The 25235-nt window shown below is 45.5% G+C and overlaps 1 protein-coding gene across 4 annotated transcripts in view; it reads left to right on the top strand.

Annotated features, from left to right (window-relative positions):
* NTRK3 (neurotrophic receptor tyrosine kinase 3) overlaps positions 1 to 25235 on the top strand; it is a 208243-nt gene that overhangs the window by 68990 nt on the left and 114018 nt on the right. For all 4 annotated transcript variants that reach the window (XM_027644458.1, XM_027644460.1, XM_027644459.1 and 1 more), the window contains 3 exons: positions 596 to 619; positions 1430 to 1500; positions 3195 to 3297. In XM_027644458.1, coding sequence (XP_027500259.1) covers positions 596 to 619; positions 1430 to 1500; positions 3195 to 3297 — 198 coding nt within the window. The remainder of the gene's footprint in view (positions 1 to 595; positions 620 to 1429; positions 1501 to 3194; positions 3298 to 25235) is intronic.

Below are 25235 nucleotides of genomic sequence, written 5' to 3'. Positions count from 1 at the left end.
CAGCAGGGACTGGCATGGTTGTCTCAGGCAAGAGGCATCTCTAGGACAGCCACAGCCTCCTTGTCCCGTTCAGATGCTGTTAGCTGCTATGAACAGTTCATGAAAAGGAGGTCAGAGGAGGTCTCCTCTAAACCTCTGCCCCAAGCTGGGCTCTCCTCCATGGGAGTTGATCCTTGTAGGACTTTGTCCTTGGGTGAACACTGCCATGTAAGGGAAAATCTGCTTCTCTCCCCTCCACCTCCATCCTGCCCAGCCCTGTGTGTCTGTTGAGCTTTGCTCGCCTGCTGAAAGCAGGGTTGTTTAACAATCGTTCAAAAGAGTGGTTAGTGTACTGCCACTTGTTCTCCTTGTTGGCCTCACAGTAGTATCCTTCCCCTCCTTTCAGCCCAGGGCTTTCCATCCTGACCTCCAGCATGTCCTGCTGGCACATACACTGCAGTTTCAAGTTACAGTTGCCCAAGAGGAAAAAATACTAGAAGTTGGTTTCCTGGGCTCTTTGGGGTAGTGAAATGTGTCTGAGGTGGGTTGGGAATGAGACCCCTCTCCTTTTGCTGTGCTGCTGACTGTGTTGCTTCTCTCTTTGTCCTTTCCACAGAGAGTACAGACAACTTTGTCTCAAGTAAGTGTCTCCTTGCCTTTTACATACTGTGGCTGGTTTGTTTCTGTGGTTTTCTCCTGCTCCTCTGTGATTTACATATTCCTGGAGGAAAAATCAGGAATCCAGAAGCAGTTTTGTGGAGGTTGCACAAAGCCCTGCCTTCCCCACGAATGAGCAAGGTGTCCGAGGAGCTTTTGATGAACTGAGTAATCTCTAGAGACCTGGAGATGTTCATTTCCATCTAGTAATGTCCTGAAGAAGGTCCTGTAAAGGAAGTGGTGGTTGGTTGTGGTGTAGCAAAGGGGGTCTTAACTAGATGCAGGCTGGCCAGTCCCCAATGACATCTTTCTAGGGTGGACTGGGAGGAGAAATAGGAATCAAATTCTGTAGTGTTTCCACAAGACATTCTTCCCACATCTCCCCAAAAAAACCAACCCCCCAGAAAATTCCAAAAAAGCATCCAAGTTACTGTTTCTTCTGATCAAGTTCTGCTGAAGGCACTGGTGTTTTAATCCTACTGAGCCCAGTAGATATTTGAAAACTAGGAGATGGCTCAAGAGTGGAGGGTACCCACTCTGAAACACAAGGCTCTCACATGTTTCCCATTTGTAAGTCTGGAGTGACATCAGCATAGTGCTGGTCTGTGTTTTCTCTGCTGATGTGCACAAGGAACTCTCTGATGGTTGATTTGTGCCTTCTGAAATAGAAAGCTGCAGCCTCTTTTAGGGGTGAACTGGATCTCATTAGGTTGGGCCATTGGAATGTGCTGGGTGCCTTGGGAGTCTACTGGGAGCCACACTGAATCTTCTGTCTTTGGTGTTTTGGTTTCAGTCGGGGATTATGAAGTGAGTCCCACCCCACCAATCACTGTGACCCACAAACCAGAAGAGGACACTTTTGGGGTGAGTCCTGATCTCTGCTCTACAGAACTGTTTTGCATCCTTGTAATTGATGACTCAATATTTGTACTCCTGCTGTTTTGAGTGTTTGCAAGGAAAATCTCTTCCTTTATGACTCAAGGCAGCAATCAGAAGGATTCTGTGGCTTGTGTGTCAGACAGGTAAAATACTGACATGAACCATCTGATCCTCTTGGGTCTGCAGTGTGGGACCTGAGAGCTCTTTGAAAACAAGGCATCCTATGAAGTCGCTACTGGCAGGGTCAGAAATTCTCACTCTAAAAAAGTAGCACCCAGAGAACAAACAAACAGGCAATCGTGTGTTTCAGACTGTTATTGATCTGTGAAGTTTTGCAGGGTGAGGGACTCAGATTTAGCTTGGTTCAGTTCTGTCAATACCTGTTTGCCCTCCCTCCTGCTGTGCAGGGCATGCCTAAAATGAAAAAGGAAAGAAAGCCTAGGGCTTATCAGATCTCAGCATTGTCTTTCTACTGCAGAATCCAGGTAGAAAAAGAAAAATTAGCATGTTACACAATTGTTCTAATTATGTGAAAGTTTTAAGATACTGAAACCCACCAGAACAAACAAAACTCAGTCCACAGTGGTTTCAGTTCTCATCCAGCTGAAGTGAAAGCTTTGAACAGTAAGGCTGGAGTAATAATGTGCACTGATTATTAAATATAAAACACAGAAAACAAGCTGGGGATGAAAATAGAGTGTGCTAAAATAAAAATTTAAAAATATCATAACAAATGTACCGAGAACGGGGAAAGGGTTGCAAAATGAAATTACTTTTTCTTGGTTAAATGATGTATTTTCTATTATAGCAGAATGCAGTTTTGTAAAAGGAAGCAAGGTCTAAATGCATCACAAGACCCAGTACAGAACAATTGGACAAATGCCAGAGAAATTGTTGTTTATATCAATGCAATAAAAGTATCTCGAGCAAAGACTTGAAGGAATAAATATTCATAAATATTAAAATAAGCCTGGGATTGTAAACCCTTTAGGGCAAGGAGGTTTTCTTTCCTCTGCTTGCACACTGCCACAGTGGAATCACAGTTCCAGGGGAAGACTTGGACAATGCTGTAGTATCAATATTTACTACTAAAAATTACAATAAATAGGGAACCATTAGAGGCTTTTGGAAACCTAGATGTTTTAGGGGGAAAAAAGCTCAGTTCTACTTAATTTTTTCTATTTTCTTTCTGTGGTATATTATTTTTCCTCACTCTTTGTCCTGAAGGATGTTTGGATGGAGACAGAATTGCTCTTTCTAAAGAATTTTCTGCTGCTTCTGTGTGTTCCCAGCTGAGGTTTGTATAGCCTTGGTGTTGTAAGGTCATGGCACAGTGCTGATGTCAGAAACGGAGGCTTGGGATATGATGAGCACAGGCACTGGAGCAGAGGTCCTTCTTCCCTGCAGATATATGGATGGAGGGTCTGGGGAGAACTGCTGCCAGACTGTGTCACTGATGAGAAGATCCCAGACCTCCCAGTCCTGAAAACAGCCTGTGATCCTTCCAAGCTGTGCCAGAGCCCTCTGGTTTAGCTTGTGTTTTCCTCCATAGCTGATATCCACAGAGCTGCAGCAGATGGTGTGAGCCTACAGAAAGGTTAAGTGGGCAAGGAAGTGCTGTATTTCCAGTTTAGACTCCTAAATTCCTCTCTCTTGACTCTAAGGCTTTTTCCTTCCAGGTTTCCATAGCAGTTGGGCTGGCAGCTTTTGCTTGTGTCCTCTTGGTCGTCCTCTTTATTATGATCAACAAGTATGGCCGGCGGTCCAAGTTTGGGATGAAAGGTAGGTGCAGTCACTTTCCTCTAGCAGGAGGCACCTTCCAGGATTGCCCGGCTCTTATAGCACTTGTGGAAAGGTGTTGTGCTTTCATTCCTACATTGCCCATGCTGGTGCAAAGCCTCCTAAACAGAACATAGCCCTCTTCAGTTTGTTGAGAGAGTGACGGAGATAAGCGGGCTGGCGGTTCTCACCTGTATGTGCTTCTGTGGGCAGAAGTGTGCATGTGTGTTCCTTATCAGTACATAACTGCACCTACAGGCTGCCCAGAAGAGCTTTGAGCCTGCTCACTCCAGCCATGTGTTGAGAGAGTTGTACTCAGGGCAGCATGCTCTTGGGTGAAACCTGTTTTGTGGACGTGGTGGTGCATGGGCTTCCCCTGTGCTGGCTCCAGAGCACAGTGTGTGAAGGGGGGACAGAAGGATATGAAATTGTTCTGGGTTCTGTTGAAAAGGCAAGTGCATCCACTCTGTGACTGTCTGTGAGTGAGGACAGAGACACTGCTGCCAGTTTGCAATGTCCATACTGGAAAGGCAGTGGTGTGGAAGGTCTCTTTCTGCTGCCTCTCTGATGAAAGGTTTCCTTCTCTATGTCATGAATAATGACTTTAAAAACTTATTCAAATGTCCTTGATAGTGACTGGAAAGTGAGAAGGCATCTGATATTTGCCAGGCAGAACTGGTCTCTCCATCCTGCTGACACCAGCTCTGTGATGTGACAGAGCTAATGCCAGAAGTAGATGATTCTGTGCCATCTGCTTTCTATGACTCTGCTAGTATCTCCAGTTGGGCAGCGTTGGTGGTGCCCAGTGAAGGCTGGAGGAAGAGCCTTCACATGACAAAGTAGTTCCCAGCCTAATTGGTGGCTCATGCATACACTGTTCGAAGCCAGGCTTTGACAAACATGAGCTTCTCCCAAGGCTCCCGAGTCAGAGCCTGTTTCCTGCCCTTGCTGTGGTCTGTGCTGCAGGGCAGGTTGGTAGGTTTGGGAATGTTCCTTGTGCTTGCCCAGGGCTTTGTTTGCTTTACGTAGACATTTCCTGAGTGGCTCCAGATGGGATTCTGGCTGGAGTTTCTCGTATGCATCCTATGGAGATAGAAGACAGGACATTTAATTAAGTAGTGAATCCTCTACACCAACTTAGCAATATTTAGTCCATATGTCCGATGATAAGAACCATCTGGTGGGGTGTACTGACTAGTGGGTGGAGTAGAGGAGTGGAAGACACGGTTCCTGGGATCAATTCCCAACTCTTCTACTGACTCAGTGTCCATAGGCAATTAGCTCTCTTAACCTCTGTCTCTGCTTTAATTTCCCCATCTGTAAAATTGGGATGATGTTACGTGCCTTCTGGAGGGATTTGTCAGAACACTTTGGAAGTGCTTGGGCCACTGATGGAGCTTAGAGATACAAATATAAAAAGGAAAAGTAACATCTGACCCTAATGGAAGAATCAAAGAGGAGTGAAGTGAGCCTGATGTGAGTAATGAGTCTTGGTGAACAGATGTGTGTATGTGTTTAGAGGTGTTTGGATAAGGATGTCAGTGGATATTTTGCATTCCCAGAAACCAGAGGGGTGCTGTGATGGGCCCTTCTGTGTATGATTTTTGGGAGGCAAAATTGTTTAACCAGAAAAGCCTGCTTTTCTCCTCATTATTCGGTGTTTTTTCCAATTCTGATATGAAACCACAACCTTGCAAAGTTTCTACAAGTTTTATTGACGTTGCTTGGAGAGATGGAGTTGACAGAAGCTAAATGCATCTTTTAAAAAGAGGGAGATAACTCTTTAATGAGTTACAAATGTCATAGGCACCACCATGAACAGTCTACTCACACTACCCAAACTCTGCTCCCTGTTGGAAGTTGAGAATTCTCATGCCCTGTGGACAGTCTCCCTAGCACATGATCTTACTTACTCTGAGCCTCCCGTTTTCCCCCAGCATCTCTTCTACCTTCACTGTTTTCTTTAGCCCTAACATCATTGTCAGCTGCTATACCGCCAGGCTTTGCCTATGGCTCCCTTTTTTGCATCAGGCTTTCCTCAGAGTCCCTCATTATCAGTCAGTTCTTGGGCAGGAGCTGTCCTTTATAGCAACCAGCATGTTATCATTTACTAAGGAAAAAAAAAAAATCCAGACCCTGAGTCTTTTTGGGAAAGTGCATCATTGCCTGATTCAGGAGCTGTTCATGGCCAGCTGATATGTTGCCACTTGTTGAAATCCCAGCTTGGCAGGCCTGCAGGAGCAGGTTTTTCCTGTTGTTTTTTGTCACGGATGCAGAACATTGTGTACTCGTGTTGGACACGTTACCCACAGCACCTCATGAGTCTTTCTGAGAACATCTTTTTCCTTCTGCTTCTCCTAGTGTTAAGCAGATGGTTTATTTCCTAGAGAGGTGAACTTGGACTGACAAGGTTGGATGTCACGTTGAGTTTGGAAGGCCCCCTGGGCTAGCCTGCTGGATTGCCCACCAACCTTAGAACCAGACTAATGGGCTGCCAAGTGTCCAACATCCCAGTTGCCTTTGCTGTAAAGAAAGTTGTTGTGTCTTGAGGCACAACAACTGGGGGAGGACTATGAGAGGACGGTGTGTCCATATTTGTCCTCTTCTGGCTGGTAGCACACCCTCGGAATGTTGCACCAGAGACCTGTCAGAGCCACCGCTCTGCCTACGACCCAGTTACTGATCCAGCAGCAGCCAAGCGGTGGGAAAGCCTGCGGTGCCAAGTGTGCCGACGACGGGCTGGAGCGGTGGCACCAACAAAAGCTCCTTTGAAAGGGGCTCTGACGCGCTGTGCTCCTCAGCTGAGCCTGCGGAGGCTGGCTCTGCGCCATCCCCCTCGCCTTCCCCTGCTCCCCCCGGAGAGGGCATTCATTAACACGGAACGGCGGAGGTCAGATCCCCACTCTGGCCGCCTGTCGGCTTTGGCTCCCGTAGCTGGGAGGGAACAGAGGGTGGGCTGAGGCAGCTGGGGGGAGCTGGGAGATCGCTGGAGCTGGGCTGGTGGAGGCGGCAGGGAAATGGCAAACAAAGCTCCTTTTTGTGAAAAGTGGTGTTACATGGGCAACACAGAGGCAGTGGAGGGAAAACCACTGGGAAAAGTGAATGTTAAAACTGAGACACATTGAAGTTGCAGAAATGGACTGCAGCCACTTGCTGAAGGGTGATGTATTCTGAAGGGGGGCTGAGATGCTTTTTAAAGCCTTTTATTATTGTAGGAAAAAGAAAAGGGTATTGCCAAACAAGAAATTGGGAGTTGGAATCCTTTGGTTTACTGTGTGTCTCAGGGGAATATTTTTTTTTCTGATGGGTTATACTGCATGGGAGTGAGGAGCCTGACATCCTGCTCTCAGTTGCTGCTTGCTCCAACTCTAGGCTTGGTGTCCCACGTTCCCTGACTGCCCACCCAACGTGAAAGGATTTACAACTCACCTTCTGGGGTCAAGCTTGTCACTACAAGTCTTGTAAACTGTGTCTTCCAATCAAAGTTTAATCCCAGCAGATGACAGGAAATGAAATTTTGTGATATAATAAAAAAACCACATGCAAGTCCCGGGACTAACAAAAATTAGATTTCATAAAAGAAAAACAATGGCACAGAAAAATTCTGTGACATACAAAACATTTGGATGGCACAGCTATGGAGGCAGTGTAAATGCTGAGGTTGAGGGGCTCAATATATTCTCCTTTTACTTGTTTTCTGTTATATTTGCAAGTGCCTCGGGATAAAGAACGTGTGCTCGTGCATATATGTGTGATGTATTCCTTGTGCTGCACAACTTCAATAAAAAACAAATTGAGTTAGCTGAGATATGCAGAGAAAGGTGCTAGAGAAAATCCAGAGACAAGAGCACTTGTCGTTTTGTTGAGATGAACTGCTTTCCAGGCTCTGAGATTAAAAACTACTTGCATTCTCCAAAAGAGGTTTTCTTCCTCGGGTGGAGCCAGCACCAGCTAATGGTTCAGACTTGGTTACAGCTGGCAAAGGGTCAATTGATTTTTAATCTGATTTCCTAAAGAAATAAGGCATGTGATCATACTGCCTCTTTGCGCACATGCAGGCATGTGTGTACAGCTCTCCCTGCCTGGATTTTCCCTTTTTGTGCTGCAGCTTCTGGATCTCTGTTTCACCCAGAGGAGAGGGAAGAGAATTGGAGATGCCTTTTTAGACATCATGGAAATAAGGGAGCTAAACAGAATGACAGCTCAGGTGATGCTGCACCAACAAAAGTGCCTTAAGCCTTTCTGGGCATCAGAGAATTCATATGGAATTTCTGCCTTGGACAGAAAAACAAAACACAGGGGATAAAGCTTTCATGGGGTCTGCTGTGGTGGGTAGTGTGTATATCTGTACACATTTATATATATGTTTTGTTTCTGAATAGGCACAAACAGCAAGGAGGTGGGGGCGAAATGAACGAACAGTAAATAAACACTGCCCACGCTTTCTGTAATGTTTGAGAAATCACATCACTATCAGTTCATTTGATATTTGCTCTAACAGCCCTGATCAAAGTGCTGGCACTGCTGATGTGCCTGTGGATTTCAGAAGTACTTGCAGAGCTGTTCCATTGTAATTTAGTGTTAGTTAAAAGGTACTTAAAGCAGTTGCCCATTTGATTTTGATTGGGGGTTATTAACATTTTTTTCCATAAACAGATGGCAACTGTCCGCTGAGTCGATTGCAGAACAATTCCAGAGTTCTGATTCAAGAGGACCAGCTCATGCAAAGATATCTCTGATGCCTGTCTTTTTGCTTTTGTTGATTTATTTTTTGTTGTTTTTTTTTTGTTTTGTTTTGTTTTTTCTCCTTCATCATGCAGTTATCACTCCAGCTTTAAGGGGCAAAAAAATAATATATGAGAGCCCTGACCTGCTTTCAGATGAGGCTTAATTCTGTCCTATGTTGCCTTGTCTAAACTTGGCTATAATCATACACTGATTTTATTTCCCCCAACTATTTGTTTGCAGTTGTAGGGGCATGAACAAACCCCTCTGCAAGTTGGAGAACGTGCACAGTAAGGGTTATTTGCTCAGAAGAAATCTGTGATCAGGGCTCTTTCATTCCTTCCTCCTGGAAACTTGCCATGTACCAGGAGCAGGAAGAAAGAGCAAAGTACTATCAATCTGGCACGGCTACAGGAGAGAAGCAGCCATGCATTAGCAGCCATGGCTAACCACAGGGACTACAGGATGTGTGGCTCACCATATTAATGACCTGGAAATGGGAACTCATTGCTGTTGTGTTCTTTGAGCCCGGGAATGTGATGCACAGAGCTCAGCAGTGCTGAGGGGCTGAGCCCCCTGAAACACCTGAGCAGAGTGACTGCGTGGGACTGATGGAGCTCAGGGCTTCTCCTTGCTGGTATCCTTCTGTTTGTTTGAAAATACCCTTGATGTACTTCTAGTCCTCGATATTACTTGGGTTTATTTGCCTTGGAAGTGGATTGAAAGGGCATGTGGTTTCACTGGGGCTTCCTTCTATAAATATCTGTTTATACTCTGCTGAAGTGCAAGCTGTGCTATTTTTATATTTATTTATTTAATGCCTTCAAGGTGATAAAGCACTGATGAGTATCACTTTCTACAACAACCTGAAAGTAGGTTGTAGACAAGGGGGGCTCAGTCCCTTCCCTCAGGTAACAAGAAATAGGACAAGAGGACATGTTTTAGATTGGATATTAGGAAAAATTTCTTCCTAATGCATGGTCATGCATTGGAACTGGCTGCCCAAGGAAGTGGTGGAATCACTATCCCTGTAAGCATTCAAAAATGTGTAGATGTGGCACTTTGGGACATGGTTTAGGTAGAACCAGCAGTGTTAGGTTAATGGTTGGACTCAATGATCTTAGGGGTTTTTTTCTAACCTTAATGATTCTATGATAAGTACCTCTGCTACACTATGCAGTCTGTAACTGGTATGGTGGAAGCAAGGGAAAGCTGCTAGGAAGCCTTGGGTTCCTTGCAAACCTTTGAGATCCCATCTGTCCCCTGAAGTGCTGTGAAAAGGCTTCTGCCTCTGCCTCCCCTCTCTACAAAGGCAGATCTGCTCTCGTTCCAGCAGTTAAATGATCACATCCCTTGTCCTTTGGTCCCAGGTGGTATTGGTCAGGTAAAGGCTTGAAAAGATGGGGAGATGCTGTTGCTTGTTGCTGTCTGAAGGAGCTGGGAGCCATCCTTGCCTGGAGAGATGCATCCAATGACCCTGAAAAAGAATTGGTTAGCACAAGGTCAGGATTTATTAAGATCTAGAAATAAAACATTTTCCCACTTCCAGAAGTATTAATAGGTTACTTATAAAGGAAATATAAAGTGCACTGACCAGCCATTATTTATTTCAGTGGCTTTTGCACAACCCAGGTGTCTATTTTAGGCAACTACTAAAAGCAGTTTTAAAAAGAAAAAAAAAAAGACAGATCAGTAGTTTTCAGGTGACCCTAGAAGTCCCAAGCCTCCTTCATGCCATGTTCCTGCAGGCGTTCCTTCCCCATGTGTGACCTCCTTCACTCACAGGCGCTCATGTTTGCTCCAGTCCCCAGGCGGGTGCTCGACCCCGGGTGCACCCCTTGCCCCGAGGGGGCCGTGCAGCACAGTCAGTGTTTGCCCGGGGCAGTTCAGCCTTAGCAGGTGTCCCATCACTGGCTTTCACAATCGGTTTTCATGTTGTGGTGTCAAAAGCTGTGAGAGTGACCCTCGTCTTACCTGTGACTCTGCGTCATGTGAACTCCCAGCTGAGGTGCTGGAAAGAGGTTGACATTCATTTATTTAATTTTTTAATAGGGTTGTCTTTTTTTTTTTTTTGAAGCTGTCCCTGTTCCGGGCTCAGAGCGTCAGCTCTTCTACCAGCAAAGCATTAACAAATGGCATTGCTGGGGACACTGCTGCCTGTAGAACCATGGTGGCTTCTTTACATGCTGGGCACAACCTGGAGGAGGGAGAGGGTGAGAATGAGCCATGGCTGCTTCCCTCAGACTGCAAGGGGGTGGGAAGATGTCCTTCACCACTCACCATTCAGAAGCAACTGAATCCCCTGAATTCCTCATACAACTTCTTGCATCCATCTTTGCCGCAGCTGTGGGACTGCCCAGGCTCAGTCACCTCAACAGCCTCCCCAGGTCCATGCAGAAGGTGCTAATCCTCATGAGGCTCTTCTACACAGCAGTGGCTCCTGCCTGCCCATTCCTTGCCTCTGTGGCTCCAGCCTCTGTTTGCTGCTTGTTCTGATGGTATCTGTCTGTCTTCATGTGACTTTGTTTCAATGAGAAATGCTGGAATGACAGCACAGAGCCAGAACAGTTCTGTTGGTCTCCAGAACAGGAGCCACAATACAGCAACAGGATAAGCTATTTATTTTTAAACAGTATGACTAATCTGATGAAGACCCACCATCTCTTCAGGCCTTGTGTCCTGTGCACTCTCTTGGGCTTCTCTGAAGGCAACCAATAACCAGACAACTAAATGTCACCTTTGATATGGCTTTAATAAGGTGCAGGGCAGTGTGGGAAGAAGCAAAGGGCTTTAATTAATATTTTAATTGTAGTTTGTCTGTACTACAGCTATCCAATTATTTTTTGACAAAGATTTTTCTACTGCTAATGCTGATAAATGGTCTTCTGGGAGGTTGTCCCTGGTGAGTTTATCACCTCTTCCTCCTCGTGACTTGCTGTAGCATTGTCATTCATTTACGTGCTGTTTAGCCAGGGATGCAGAGATCTGTCATTCTGTCCTTCAGTGCTGGAGTAGGAGAACTTTATGCTTTGTTAAGGGACGGGTGACTGCAATGTAAATGGCAGGATTGGTAAGGGAAATGTTTGGGAGCTGTGAAGGCAAATGGAGAGAAGAAAGAGAATGGTGCTGCTTGGTTTTGGACCTGAGTTGAATGTGCTTGAAGGAGTGCCTAGAAATTTGGAAGCAGCAGAATAACATCCCAAGGGAATGGATGAGAGCTGTCACCTGGGCTGTTCAAGTTTCAACTGGTGAAATCACTGAAGAAGCAAATTGTAGAGAGCACTGGAGCATCTGATGATCTAATGGGCTTGTTCCACCTCCAGCTTCTATTTCTTGTGGTGCAGTAACGAGCCTGTCTGTGTCCAAGACAGTTCCAAAAATCTCCATCAGCAGCACCAGTATTTAGCATCTGTTGATGAAAGTAGGATGCTCAGGCATCTAATTTCAATCTACAACCATGCTATTAAAAATCAATGGACTAGAAGGTAATGCCTGTACACAAAAGCAGCTGGGTAGTATTTTGTGCACAGGAGGAATAAATCACATTTGGATTCTTATATTCTTTGTCTGAGGAGTAGGGTTATAATGCTGTTTCTATTTGGGACAGTGGTCTTCAGTTTGTGCTGTGGCCTTGGATAATGGGGGAGAATAGAGGGGATACTCTGTTACCCTGAACTCAGCTTGTGGTTCAGGAAAAGGACTTCGGAGATCTGGTTGCCTTTCTCCACAGGTCTCCCTTTGGGCTCTGTGTGTGAGACATGGCTGCCATCAGGGTGCATTGAGGGGCACCATGCTGGGAATGACATCCAGTGCACCCACAAAAACTCATCCCAGCCCAGTCATCAGCCATCAATGTGCTCTGATTCACATTCAGGCCCTGAATCTTTTGCAGGATCTCCCCCTGCTCAGGCTTGTGGTGTGAGAAGAACATGGAGCTCGTGTTCATGGACATCATCTGTGTCTCATGGCCTCTTTGCTCCCTGTATCCGCTGGAACCTGGTAGCTCCAGAAAAGCTTTTCTTCACTGCTTTTGCCTTGGCCCAGCATCTGCAGGAGTTACCAGCCTCTTCTGGAAGGGACTGTTTCACATCAGGACCCTTACACTGCAACCCTGCATCCCATGCACCCTGGTGTGGAGGAGGTTTTTTGTGGCTCTGCTGGCTGCCCTCTGAACTTGCTGAAAGACCTCACTTTGTGACCAGCAAGGGGTTTTCCCTACCAAAAATAGGAAAAAGCCATTTTCGATGAGATGCCCATTGAGAAGCATGATCTCTAGCCAGGTGGCTTTGCCACATCTGCCTTCGATGCCACTCAAACCAAAGCAATGTACAGCTTCAAAAACTGCAGAAAAGGAAAAGCCATACAAAGCAAAGAAAAGGGATATATATCTGCTTCGATTTTGGATTAACAACTATTTGGCTCTCTTCTCATTCCACCTGAACAAGCTATAAGAGGAGCTGATGCTGTTTAACCTGCATCTCCACCTTCTCTCTGTCCCAGCGCATGCTTCATCCTCCCCGGCAAACTGCAGGCTCTTCCCAGCCTAATGCAGTCAAGAGTCAGACAAGAGGCTGTGAATTAGTGTGAGGGGAAAAACATTGTTTTACTTCACCCTCTTTTTGTTTTATTGTAAGGTTCACATGGCATGGGCTGAGATGCTGGTGCTGCAGTAGCTCCAGGGTGAGCAGTGTGCCAGTGAGGGTCCCCGGCACTGACGGCATCGGTGTCCTGATGAAATGCTCATGTGGGAGCCTGTGGTGCTGAGACAGCTGCTGGGATTGGGGCAGGGGAGAGCTGGCCTTTTTGTTGCTGACAAGACGATTTCATCTGAATGCTCTGAAAACTCTTGTGACATCCACAATTTTCCAGATGGATAATGAAAACCTGCGAGCAGGGGTGTCTCAGCGGCTCTTGAAGCACTTGCCTGTGGAGCTGCGTCCATTGGTTTCATATCTGCTGACAGGGCTTAATAATCATTACACTAAGTGGAGCCGGCACTCAGGGAGGCAGGTAAAGGCACTGCTGCCTTTGGGCTCAGACACATTTCTCACTGTGCAGCACAAAGATGTGAATTGGTGCTGCAGATTCTCCTCCTTCTCCCAGGCCATGGAACAATGCAGGAGATGCTGGCCAGATCTGCTCACCCCTTGCTTGGGAGTCTCTTGGCACCTTCTTCTGGCATCCAGGCATGTTCCTAGGTCTGACTGAGGGGCTGTGGTGCTTCCAGTGGGCTCCTGCTTTGGGAAGAGAAAAGCAGAGCTGAGTTTGCCTCAGTCAGCAGGTGCATGGTCTGCACAAAAAAGCAAAGCGTGGCTTTATCCAAAGTGCTTGTAGGAATGATGTGAAAGAAAATAACAATTTTGAGGCAACAGTGGTCTAGGATCAATATTTATTCTCATTGATTTCTTAATCAATTTCTCTAACTTTTTTTCAATTGGATTTTGGGTAAATTCCCATCCCATCCCTGAGCACAGGGCAGTGGAATGCTGCAGCAGGCCTGAGCAACTGGTGAGGAACTCTGGTGCAGCAGGAAAGGACAGACACCCTTTCCACTGGTGAGGTGCAAAGGTGGGAAACCAGCTACTGAGAGCTGTCAGGAGAACATGTGTAGGGTCCCTGTGCTACTCTGTGCTGGTCACCAAAGGTGCTCTGGGCCTGGACCCAGGGGCACGGCAGGCTACAGCCAGAGAATTGCCCAGTCTGTTTATTTAACTTAATTCATTACATGATTTACACCCCACACTCCTGGCTGTTTTTCCCCCGGGCCACTACAGTTGGCTTTCCTCCCACAGTGCTAAGCAAGGGCATGGATGCAAACCCTCTTTCATCCCAGCTCAGTCCTTCAGCATTGTCATCACATTTTTTTGCTGTTGCCCTTTGCTGAAGTTCCTTGGTGTGTGGGAGGCTCCTGGCCCTGTACCCAGAAGGGTTGAGGACTACCCCAGGTTTGCTCCCCCTGGTGCTGGATGGGGACACTTCTTCCTTGTGGACAGTATAGTCCTGCTGTCCTGCTCCCTCAGAGGCTCATAACCCATTTGCAGTCTGGGATCACCACCAACCCATCTGGAAGTTAACTGTTTTCCAGGTTTCTACCTCCCAGTAAATTGGTGATTTATCACCAAAACTTGTTTTTATTTAATATTTTTGAAGTTTACATCTTGGTTTTCCTACTTCTGCCCGTGTTTTCTGCCTAAGGGATGCACTGCCCCGTGTGACTTTGTGCCTTTGATGTCTCTTGACTTAGGGGAAGGCAGCCAAGCTGGTGAGAAGGAACCAGTTCTGTCCAGTTATTGAACCTCCATATGAGTGGTGGCTTCAGAAATTATTATGGTCCCACCTGGCCCCCTAAACAGACACACATCACCACAGGGACCGGCTTAAAACCTTGCCATAGTTATGCCACCCAGACTGGCACTAGGAGAGAAGAGCCCTGTAAATCAAATTTACTGTTATTAGTATGACAGTACTCATATCCAAGCCAGTTTGAATTAATTTTTCAAGAAATTTTCTTTTCTGAGATACCATCAAATATATTGCAGTCTTCATTGACTAATTTTGTAATTCAATCAGGGGAAAATAAGGCATTGAAGGTAGTTCAGCATGATTTGTTTTTATAGACCAACTGCTTCATCCTCTTGATTTCACTATAATTTAGACTCTTAAATAATTTTTTTCTAAATATTTCCTTTGATTTTTCACTATAAATTTAAAGTTAGGTTTATTAATTTCTTCTGCACACCAGCCAGGAAAGCAAATACAAGCTGTGTGGGTATATTTGTATATAAAGGGAAGAGTCTTTACAAATTTAAAGAGCTTCTGCCTTCTTGACAAGTTTTTCAGCCTGGAATTAAATTGGTATCAGCATCTGGTAATGAGACTTCATGCCTTTTGGGCTGCTGAGTGCTTCTGCTGAGTCTCCTACTCTGGTCTGTCCCTCACTGTGTGGGACCAAGAGAGGAAATATTGCTGAATTTTCCAGTAAGAATTTTCTTAGCTGTTTTGACCATTCTTTAATTTTATTACTTTGTTTTTTGTTTTGTTTTGTTTTATGCTTTATTTATATTTAAAGAGTCTTAATTCTTCTATCTCCTGTTTGCTCTCAATCTCCTTTGATCTAAAGGATTGTGATAGAAATTGAAATTAGATACAGCCTTTTACTTCTGCATGTCTGCAGAAATCCCTTTCCACTCTGCTGCTTCAGGGCAGCTGGATTTTAGATTTTTTTCCCCTTTTTTATATTGTTAGTTAGTTCCTAATAACAAAACATATTGTCTTCACTATGTTTCTCTTCTATCTGAATTTATTATGCTGCTGGTGTATTTAGAAGTGGTTTGGGCTTGTTCTCTCTGTTTAAAGATTTCAAGTAATGTTTCTTGGCTGCTACTGTCTGTTAACATGATATCAGAGTTAATGGGATGTCAGCATGTGCCAAAACCCCTCATCAGCAAAGCACATGTATTCCACCCTGGCATATTAAAACTGAAGTTGTAAAGGTAAAGCAAGGAACCTTCCTAGCTTTTGATATGTATAGGGAAAGGCATTGATTTAAGTTATGCTGAACTCGCTGTGATCAGGTTGCACCAAAAAAACTCACTACCTCTTAAGTGCATCCCAACAGAGGAGCTGAAATCTGTGTTGGGTTCTGGGATGCTTCAGCAAAGAGTATCTCACTTGAGTTTACTCCTGCCAGAGCTTTGCCAGAGTTTCAGATGGTGGTTTTGGGACCAGTCATAGGGGCAGGCTTTGTGTTAATCTGCTGAAAAGGACCGAGGTTCTGCTTTTCTGCTAAAAGAGGAGAGGTGTTATTAAATACTGTTGGTTGAGTCTTTTGCTAACGTGTGCTACTGGGCCTTTGAATGTCTGCCAGGTGCCTCTCTTTTTTTTAATTTAATACTTTATTTTATTATTTGAATGAGACAAAATTTGGCATTTATTTACTCATTATGAGACAGTTTGCAGGAAGCTGTATAAGCTCTCTTTTTGCAAAAGGTACATTAGTTCAAATTCCTGGTTACTGTGCTGCTCTGCTTTTGATACCTACCTTTGGAAGCCTTCCTGGATGCAGGCGGGGAAACTGGATGGTGCCTGAAACTGTGCCTTGAGGATGAATCCTGGTTTCCAATCATTGGTAAAAATCTATGCATTATTCCTGGATTAGGCTTTACCTTTACATTTTTGTTTTTACTCGTCTGTGGTTTTCAAAGCCATCAGGCTTTTGTGCAAATTCAGGATAACTTACAGGTCTTCTAACATCCTCCATTCGTAGCAGAGAACCTTCAGTCTTGAACTCAGCTCTTGAGTGCTTTTCCCAGGAGCCATTTCCAAGTATTTTACTTTCAGATGTCTGTGCTAAGCTGGCATGTGCATACAAAGCCCCACGTGCTTTGGGACTGATGAGCTCTCTTCTATGGCATGCGTGTCTTCTGAAAATTTTATGGCCCTTGCACCATCACTATCTACAGGGCATTATGACATACAAAGATGTTGTGAAGTTTGCAGTTGGGAGATGAGAAGAAATGAGGACGTGGAAGGATGAGGGAGAGATGATGCAGCGGTCCAGGGGTGTATTTGACAGCCTAATGCTTCATGTCACCCTTACCGAACGGGTGGGGAAGGAGGGAACTCCACCGTCTTCTACCAGGGAGCACAGGCATTGCAGGGCAGAAATAAAGGTGAGGAGATGCTTTGTGAAGCTGTTGGTAGCTGGTGGTAAGTGCCTGTTTATCTACATGTTGCTGCAGAGGCCGGGAGTGGCTGGAGGGAGACTTGCTGTAGGGCAGGCTCTGTTAGGATAGATAATCTTGGCTGGAATTTGCGCTAATGATTTCCCAAGCATGCTGGCATGTCTTGATCAGTGGAGGAGGAGGGAAGGCAGTGCTTCTGGCTTTTTTTGGGGTGTGAATGGAGAAGGCAGGAGGAGGCTGGAGAGAAGAGGGAGCAGCAAGCATTTCCCATTTTGGTTAGTGGTGTGGGAGATGGAAGGTTGGTGGCTGAATTTGGATTTCTTTTATTGGTCTAGTACGACAGTAACTATGGGACATGCATTACCCACGGATATGGCTCCACTGTACACACTGGAGTCCTTGAAACTTTCCACTGAAAGATGTCTTGATAAAGACATTCGGTTGATACAGAATCCAGCACAGTTCTGTCAGTTTAAATTATTGAGAAGGTACATACGGCTGTCTTGATTAAGAAGGGATAAAACCAATGCAAAATACACAAACCTGTGCTAGTGCAGAGCTGGGGAAACTGCGTGGAAGCCTGCAGTTATTAACCTCATGTCTCCATCACACTCAGAGCAGACTCAACAAAACTTCCTCAGTACCTTCCCGAATTATTACAGGTCTGAAGATCTGAATTTAGACTTACACACTGAGAGCCTGGAAATAGGTGTGCACACTCCTGCATGTGTTTTGAGCAAATAGGAGCACTGCAGGCTTTGTGCTTCTGCTGCAGCTGTTGAAGTACAGGGTGCAAAACACATTGTGGTACCAAATAAAACTGTCAGGATATCAAGCTATAATTTCCTAGAAGTTGTAGGCTGAGGGAAATGTTTCTAGTAAATATTGGCTCCTAGAGGATAAAGAAACTATCAGTCCTCATCTGTTTGAGGTTGTTCATTCTTATTTCTGGGGTGTATCATAAATGCACAGATCAGGCTTTTGCTGTGTCTGTGCCTTTCCTGCTTCAGATGTGGAAAATGCAGGCTGGGAGATGGGAGATGCTGTGTGTGCACTTCTGGAGGAGTGAGGACCCAGGGATGCACCCCTGTTCCAGCCTTAAAGCTTCCATCAGCTGTGACAGCAGCTCTGAGCCCCACCATCTCAGTGGTACCTTTCTGGGGATATGTGCTCCTCTTACCAGATTAGCTGAGCTTTACTGAGAAAGCAGCTGGTAGATAATTTCATTAGTGGCCACCTGTTGAGAAGAACATGTGTGCCAGCATTTTTCTAAGCATAAGAGTTTAAAAAGTAGCAAAGGGAATTAATAGACAAATCCTACTGAAATTCCTCTAACATCCTTCGTCAATCCTGGGTTTAATGTCTAATGAGCGCTGAGATATGTTTGATGGGAGCAAGGGATGGTACTTAATAAAATGTTTCATTGGAGGAAATGGGCTTTACTCACAGTAGCTCAGAGTGGGTAAGTTTTGCACGGTCTCGATGAGAAGACCAGAACTGAGATGGGCTTGGGGACTGAGTTTGGCTTGGGGACTGAGACAGGCTCCCTACTCTGACTGGCAGACATATGAGCCATCCGGAGCATTCAAGGGGTTAAGGGCCATCCAGGTAGACATGACACCTTGTAGACTGGTAAAATACCACGGTTGGATTTTCATTTATCCTCTGCTAACAAGTCTGTCTTGGACAGTTCATCAGTTTGATGCTGGAGTAGCTTTCACAGAGGCTTAATGAGACTAATCACTGCAGACTCTGCCCACTGCCATCCAGGAGGGGGAGGTTCCTCATTAGGTAGATGTGTATGGAGCTGTGTCTCTCTCACCACTGGTAGTAGAGTGAACCTCAGGGCCATCCATCAGACTTGGTAGACTGGGAAACCCAAAGATGGAACATACTGAGGGTAAAAGCATCCCGAAATGCTGTCCTGAGCATCTTCTTTGAAGGGCAGGTGTGAATGTTGACCACCTGCATGGCCTTTGATCAGCATGGGCTTGCCACAAAGTGGCACACATGGGTTTTGGGAGAAGTCTAAGTGTCTTTTGAGATGCATGTTCCTGGCAGATCTGTGTCTGCCTATGGAGAAAGTGCTTCCTCTGCTCTTTGTGGGAGATTGTTATTATTAAACTTCTTATGGTGTCAGCTAGAAGAGATGAGGTGTGAAGGAGGTTACATTGTCACAGCCTTTTGCAGGCAGCAAAAGGTAAAAAATGAGAGATTAGAGATGTTTTCAGAAGAATGCATAGGCAAAGAGCAATGGTCTGAACTTCAGGAAGATTTGTAGACGGGTTAGGAAGATTTTGGGAGCATAGAGGAGGATGGTGTCCAGCATGGGGGGATTTAGGGCTTGGACTGGAGAACTGGATCCAGGTTTCCAAGAAGTTTTGTGTACTATGACCCCAAGGGTCCAAATCTCTTAACATTCCTCTGCTGTGAAGGACAAACTCCCTGGAAAAGCTGTCAGAGGGCTTGTATGGACTATATTGCTGGCCATGGGGCAGAGTGGCTGTGATTGCTCCTGCCTGCACTCTCCTCCATCCCCTCTCTCTTCTGAGCTTGCCTTGCTGGCTGCTTCACCCTCCTGCCCTGCTTCCCCCTGGTGTTAGGCACTCAGTCCAGTTTTCAGTTTCTGACCACGTCCCTCACCTGGGGAACCAACACCCTTTAGCACAAGCACAGAGCTGCATCCCTGCACTGGGAGGCTCACACAGCACATTGTTGGCAGCTGAGCCACAGCCACTTGGATGTTTTTCTCCTGACAAGAGCAGCATGTACGGATTTTCTGCTTACCACCCTGAGTGCTCTGGTTGTTCCCTGAGCCCGAGTTAGTTACGGCAGCTTCCAGCACGCCCTGTGTCGATCATCGCACTGGCGGACACGGGTATTTCATGCAGGAAAAGCTTGCTTTTTTCTTTTTTTTTCTTTTTTTTTTTTTTTTTTCCTGGAGAATGAGTGAATTAAGCCATGTGTTTACTACCACTTGAGCAAAGCGCTCCCAGGCTGGGCCACAAGATATACGATTGGTGTTTAAAATTAAGAGAGCAAACATCAACATAGAAAACTAGGAGAGGAGAAAGGAGCCTGGGTAATGGAATTACATTCCTTCCACGCTAATATGACCTTGGAGATGGTCTACTGCTCTGCAGGGATTTGGGGGAGTAATGCATTTGATAACATCATCTGAGAGGGTGTGCATTTGTCTGTGCATATTTATACCCAAGCTTACATATTTGTGTATATGTGCATGGTGTTTATTCTTTCAGTTTATTCTGGAGTCTTTTACCTATACATCACCAGCTCTGTGGGACCCACAGATGTGTTGCAGGAGATGCTGTGGGGTCCTTCCGTGGTGGGTTTAGATGCTGGGTAAGGAGTTAACACCCTTTCCTTTAAACTGCCACCTGAAAAGCCAAAATAAAAAGCATTGCACCCCTAAAAGTCAGTACACAGTGGCAACCCCTCAGGGAACAGATCTTCAATCCTTAGTCTCTGTTGGAGCCAGGAGGGCAGGGAGACATCAAAGGAAGAAGCTGCTGTCTGCTAATGTGCCCCCTTTGTGCCATTAGTAGTGTGGAGGAGAGCAGCATCATCTTTTCATTTCAGCTCTTGGGGTACCACACCAAGGCACATTCATTGTTGAGGTGTCTGAGACTCTGGCTCTGAAGGGAGAGATTTCCAGCTCAAAACCAGCAGTTTGGATACCTGTCGGTGGTTAGAGTGCTGTGGCACTGGGCAGGCTATAAATTATTAAAATCAATTTTTTATAATTGGCAGCCACAGTAGAAGCAAGTTATAATGAAATGGGTCCAGCTGTTTACAGACAGGCAGCATAGGCGGGGTGGGAGAAGAGCAGGATTTTCCCTGTACAAAGTTATCTTTGGGGAACTGCTTCTCTGGGTTAGGATAACCAGAAATATGTTTGTATCAGAGGGAACTCACCATTCCCTCTGGACTCTGCAGCACTTAGCTTTGTTTTAGACAAGAGCAGTGATTTTTTGCCTTTTCACCTTTATTTTATGATGTCACTTTTCATTCTAGAGGATATGTGCAAATAGCATTTATGAATCAAAAGCAAAAAGAGACAAGTTCATGGTTTAGAGGGAGGGACAGCATTGGGTAACGTGGGAGCTTTCTGTAAAAAAAAAAAGGCAACTGCTCAAGGAGGGGACATAGCCCTTCCCAGTCTTCCTTGGAAGTAAACTGGTGTGAAGGAAATGGGATGACAAGAATGAATGCTTTAATGGCTTAAGTTGCTAATGAAGCTGTGGAGTGGATGTAGTTTCTGCTGAGGCTGCTCTAGCCACTTTTTGGGGTCATCTACTGATGGAGATCTTTGTTTGAGAGTGGCCGGTTAAACCCAACCCATCATCTTCACTGCAGCTGAGTTCTCTCCAGTCACTCCTCATCTCTGCAGACCACAACTCCCTGACCAGCTCTCAGTCCCACAGGTCCTTTCGTGTAAAATGCATCTTCTTGCCTTTTTTTTTGACGTAGTTTGTGTGGAAGAAGGTTTTGTATTTAATATTATGTTTGATGCTGGTCTATTCTAATGTATGCTTCTGTTGCATCCTGAACCCTTGGGCAATGGTACCACCTGCACCAGGGAGGTCACCCTGCCCTGACATTGTAGATGGAGATGTCTTCCTGCCCCTTAACCAGAAAGATGGCCTAATTCAATGAGATGAACGTTGGTCTGTGTTCTGTTCCCTTATTCACCATGGCATGTACCTGTGCTGCTGATGCTGGGGGAAGACTCTGTGGTTTTGTGGCACAGTGTGACCTGCCTGAGCTGAACGGGCTTGGAGTTTGAGAACGTAACAGCCCCAATAAGCCTCTGCAGAAGGGGCTTTGAAGGAATTGCTGCTGTCCACATCCAGGCAATTAAAATGTTTACTCTGTGCATAAAAAGAATCTAATAATAGTAATAATTGTGAAGTTAATGAGATTTCAGATGTCTTTGCAAACTGACCTAGGTTTTGTAAGTTCAAAGGTGCATCGTGTTGCAGCCCCTGTGAGTTTGGGGAGTTTTTCTCCCCCAGGTGCTTCAGGCTGTGATGAAGGTTGAGCATCCCTGATCAGACAGCCTGTGGTGGGGTATGTCTCATCCCGAGGGAAAGAGGCATTAGTCAAAATGCAGCCTGGAAGGGGTGAGAGCAAATTTGGAAAACACTCTGCCTGATGCCTTTTGGACAGAATTCAGAGAAGAGCAACTAAAATGATTAAGGTCCTGCAGGGAATGTATTGTAAGAAAAGATTAAGAGAAAGAAAAGCTAAATACATAAAATATAGCTAGACCAGAGTGAAGGGAAGTGATCCCCAGCAGTGCATATTTAGAAGACTTGAACAATGAAGAGCTAAAAAGGCTATTTAGGATGCTGGAAGGAAAACATGGGGTGTATAGAATCAATTAAGCAATCAAAAACCTGTGGGTTGCATATCTAGATCCCTTTTCCAAAGGAAAGAGGCTTTTCCCTCTTTGAATCATGGAAGAGACTCTGAAATGGATGTCTTGGCCTTTGGAAACTTTTGAGTTGGGCTGAAGGGGGCAGATGGCAAATGCTCACCCCATGGCATGTGGGTGGAGGTGTTCTCACTGTGGTCCCTGCATGGTGGGATGGGGGTATGGAAACCTCTGGCCAAGTTAGGCTTCTGCTTTCTTCTTAGTGTGGAAGGGTGGGTGGGCATCCCCCTCACCCTGGACTGCCTTTTTCCTTCCCTGCTGCTGTGCCAGTGCACGAAATAGCAACCTGGAAAGTGTGATAGGGACGACTGGCTGCAGTCTCCCTGCCTTGACTGATTAATTAACTCTTCAGATTAATTTCCTTTCTGATTACTGCTTGATTAATTCCTCCTAACTCTGTGAGACCTCCTCACCACTTAATCCTCTTTATAAGCCCTCAGAGTGCGATGCTTGAAGTAAACATCAAACAATTAAAAAAAAAAAAGCAAACACTCTGAAATGCAAACACAACACCACTGCCAGCAGGACCCCTTCCTATGCCAGGACTCAGCACCCCTGGGTTGCCCCTGGCAGTCCACCCCAAAGGCTCTCCACACTCCCCTCTCCTCCGAGCCCCAGTTTTCACATCGTTTCTCCACCGTGTCTGTAGCAAATTGCACAATTTCACTTGTTGAGCCTGATAATTAGTGACAATATCCCAGTAATTTGTAAAGGGGGCAGGAGGAGGGAGCTGTGCTCGGCTGTGTTCAGCACCAGGAGAGGAGGCTTTTTTCTCATTGCTTATTTAAAGCGAGCATCTGAACTCATGAGGCAGTTTTTGGTGTATGCAAGGGCACAAAATACTGTGCTGGGCATCAGGGCTTGTGCTGTCTCACTGCTCAGACCTGTGGTGTGGGGCAGGTCTGAGAGGCCACCAGCTCAGAGGAGAGGTGTGCTGGGTGAGGAGGACACCAATTTGCAGATGCCCAGCAATGCAGGTGAAGGCAATGAACTCAGAGGGAGAGGGGTGATCAGGCTGAACCTTGCCTTGAGTCTGAACAGAATCCATGTGCAGAAGGCAGCAATCCTGATCATGCTGGGGATTTTTAATTTTGTTATAATTTTTTTCCCTCTCTTTCTGGGCATCTGTTCCCAAAGGCCTCTAGATGCTTTAATAAAATAGAAGTAAAAACGTAACTTATTATAAGGAAAGAAATGTAGCCAAATGAATCCCCAGACAGGAACAAAAGCTTTTCCCAATCTTCTCTGCACTCAATAACCCAACGCGTACCCCTGGGAAACGTAACAGTTCAAGAGCAACAGCACTTTCTTGGACATTGTTTTTGAGGAATGTTTTGTGGTTGGAAACAAAACTGTAGTATGCACCAGCTAAGTCCTAGTGAATTTGTTCTTGTGACCTCAGCTGCAATGGACACAGAAGAATATTTTGCACCCAAGAGCCAAGCTTTCTTTTTGTTTTGATGCTGTACAGCATGTGTCATCCATAAACGTGACCTAAACTAATGAATTTGGCTGAATTTGAACTAGCAAGTGGAAGAAAATGAGAAAGATGGTGTGTGGATAGAGGGACAGGGTATGATTTATTTTTGTGTTGACAGTCAACATAAGCAGCTCTTGGAGGTTTTTGGAACGGATGCTGTTCCCAGCCTGCAGCCTTTGCTGTTTGTGCTGCCCTGTGCTCCCTGGTGTAACACCACAGTCATGATATTTGAATCTGTCTTTAGATCTGTTGGAACTAAATTACTCTGGTGAAGGAGATTGAGCTGCACACAGAGAATCTGCTGTTCTTGTATACACAGCTTTAAGCACAGCCCTCCAACATTATCATGGTGCAGTGCACAGAGCAGGCAGGCTGCAGCTAGTAATCTTTGGTCATGAAGTCACTTGGGCCTGAGCTTGTTTTTCTTTATGTCACTGCCTCTAAAAAATATTCATCTTGGCTGTGCAAACCATGTTCGAGGTGGCATATGACAAATTACAGCTGTGCTCTGTTGCCTTAGCTTGCACAAGTCTGCAACCCAATGTGGAGTTCCTTTTTGTCCAGTGTCCCAGCTCCTGAATTGCAGGAACAGGTTAATGGTCCGTTCTGGTTGTTTCTGAACTTCTGTGATGACATTCTTGCTCTGCTGGGATGGGGTAAGGAAGGGGTGGAGTCATTGCTATAGCCTGCGTCCTTGGGAGTTGGCAGCACCAGGGCTGTGCATGGCTGAGGTTTCTGGCCTGGGAAGTCCCATGTCCAAGCAAATGCAGGTGAAGGTGGATTAGAAAACCTGAATTGGGCCCCTAGTCTTGCAGCTGACCCAGGTTTCAAGCCTCCCTGTCACCCATGTGTAGTGAAAGCAAAGACCACCTACAGTCCCTAAAAAGTTCCCTGTTTTCTGTGTACCGGAGGTGCTACCATGGCCTAGGTAGGGATTATTCTTGTGTCTGAGATCTGCAGAAACCTCTTTTTGTGTATCAGCAGACAGAGTCCTGCATGTGTGATTTTATATGTTTGTCACATTGTTAATTGTGAAAAATATTCCCTTTATTTACCTCTTAATATCTACTATTAAAGTTTTACTGCTGGCCAATCTCCAATTCCTACAAAGAATGGGGGAGAGTAAATTGGAATCTTTGATCTCCTTTGCTCTACTTCCTTTGTCCTTGCATCATCTTTAAGGCCATATTTCCTCAGCCACAAAAAAGTCAATATGAAAGTAAGAGGGCAGGGGAAAAAAAACAAGCTGAAATTATTTTTGTTGTGGTGAAGGGAGCATGCATACCAGCAGCAGTAGGAGCCTGACATCAAAAAATCGTGTCTCTGGATCAGAAGAGTTGGCGGTTGCATGAGAAGGGGGGACTGTTTTCTCCTCACACCTGAAATGCCTGCGGTTTGTCAGACTTGGAAAGAGGGGGGATATTTGTGGGGCAGCTGTATAGGTCCAGGTCAGTACAGGATTGAGGTTGTGCCTGTGGACATGCTGCTGTTGAAAATAGGCAGAACCTCCTCCAAATCCACTTGAAACCTTGGCATCACCTTGGTATCATCTCGTCAGATGGGTTCGTGATGAGTCATGAACTGAGTCCAGAGT

The sequence above is a fragment of the Corapipo altera genome, unplaced genomic scaffold (genome assembly GCF_003945725.1).
Source record: "Corapipo altera isolate COAL_440 unplaced genomic scaffold, ASM394572v1 50, whole genome shotgun sequence".
NCBI lineage: Eukaryota > Metazoa > Chordata > Aves > Passeriformes > Pipridae > Corapipo > Corapipo altera.
Note: the sequence above shows the minus strand (reverse complement) of the source record. Positions and strands in the feature narration are given on the sequence as shown.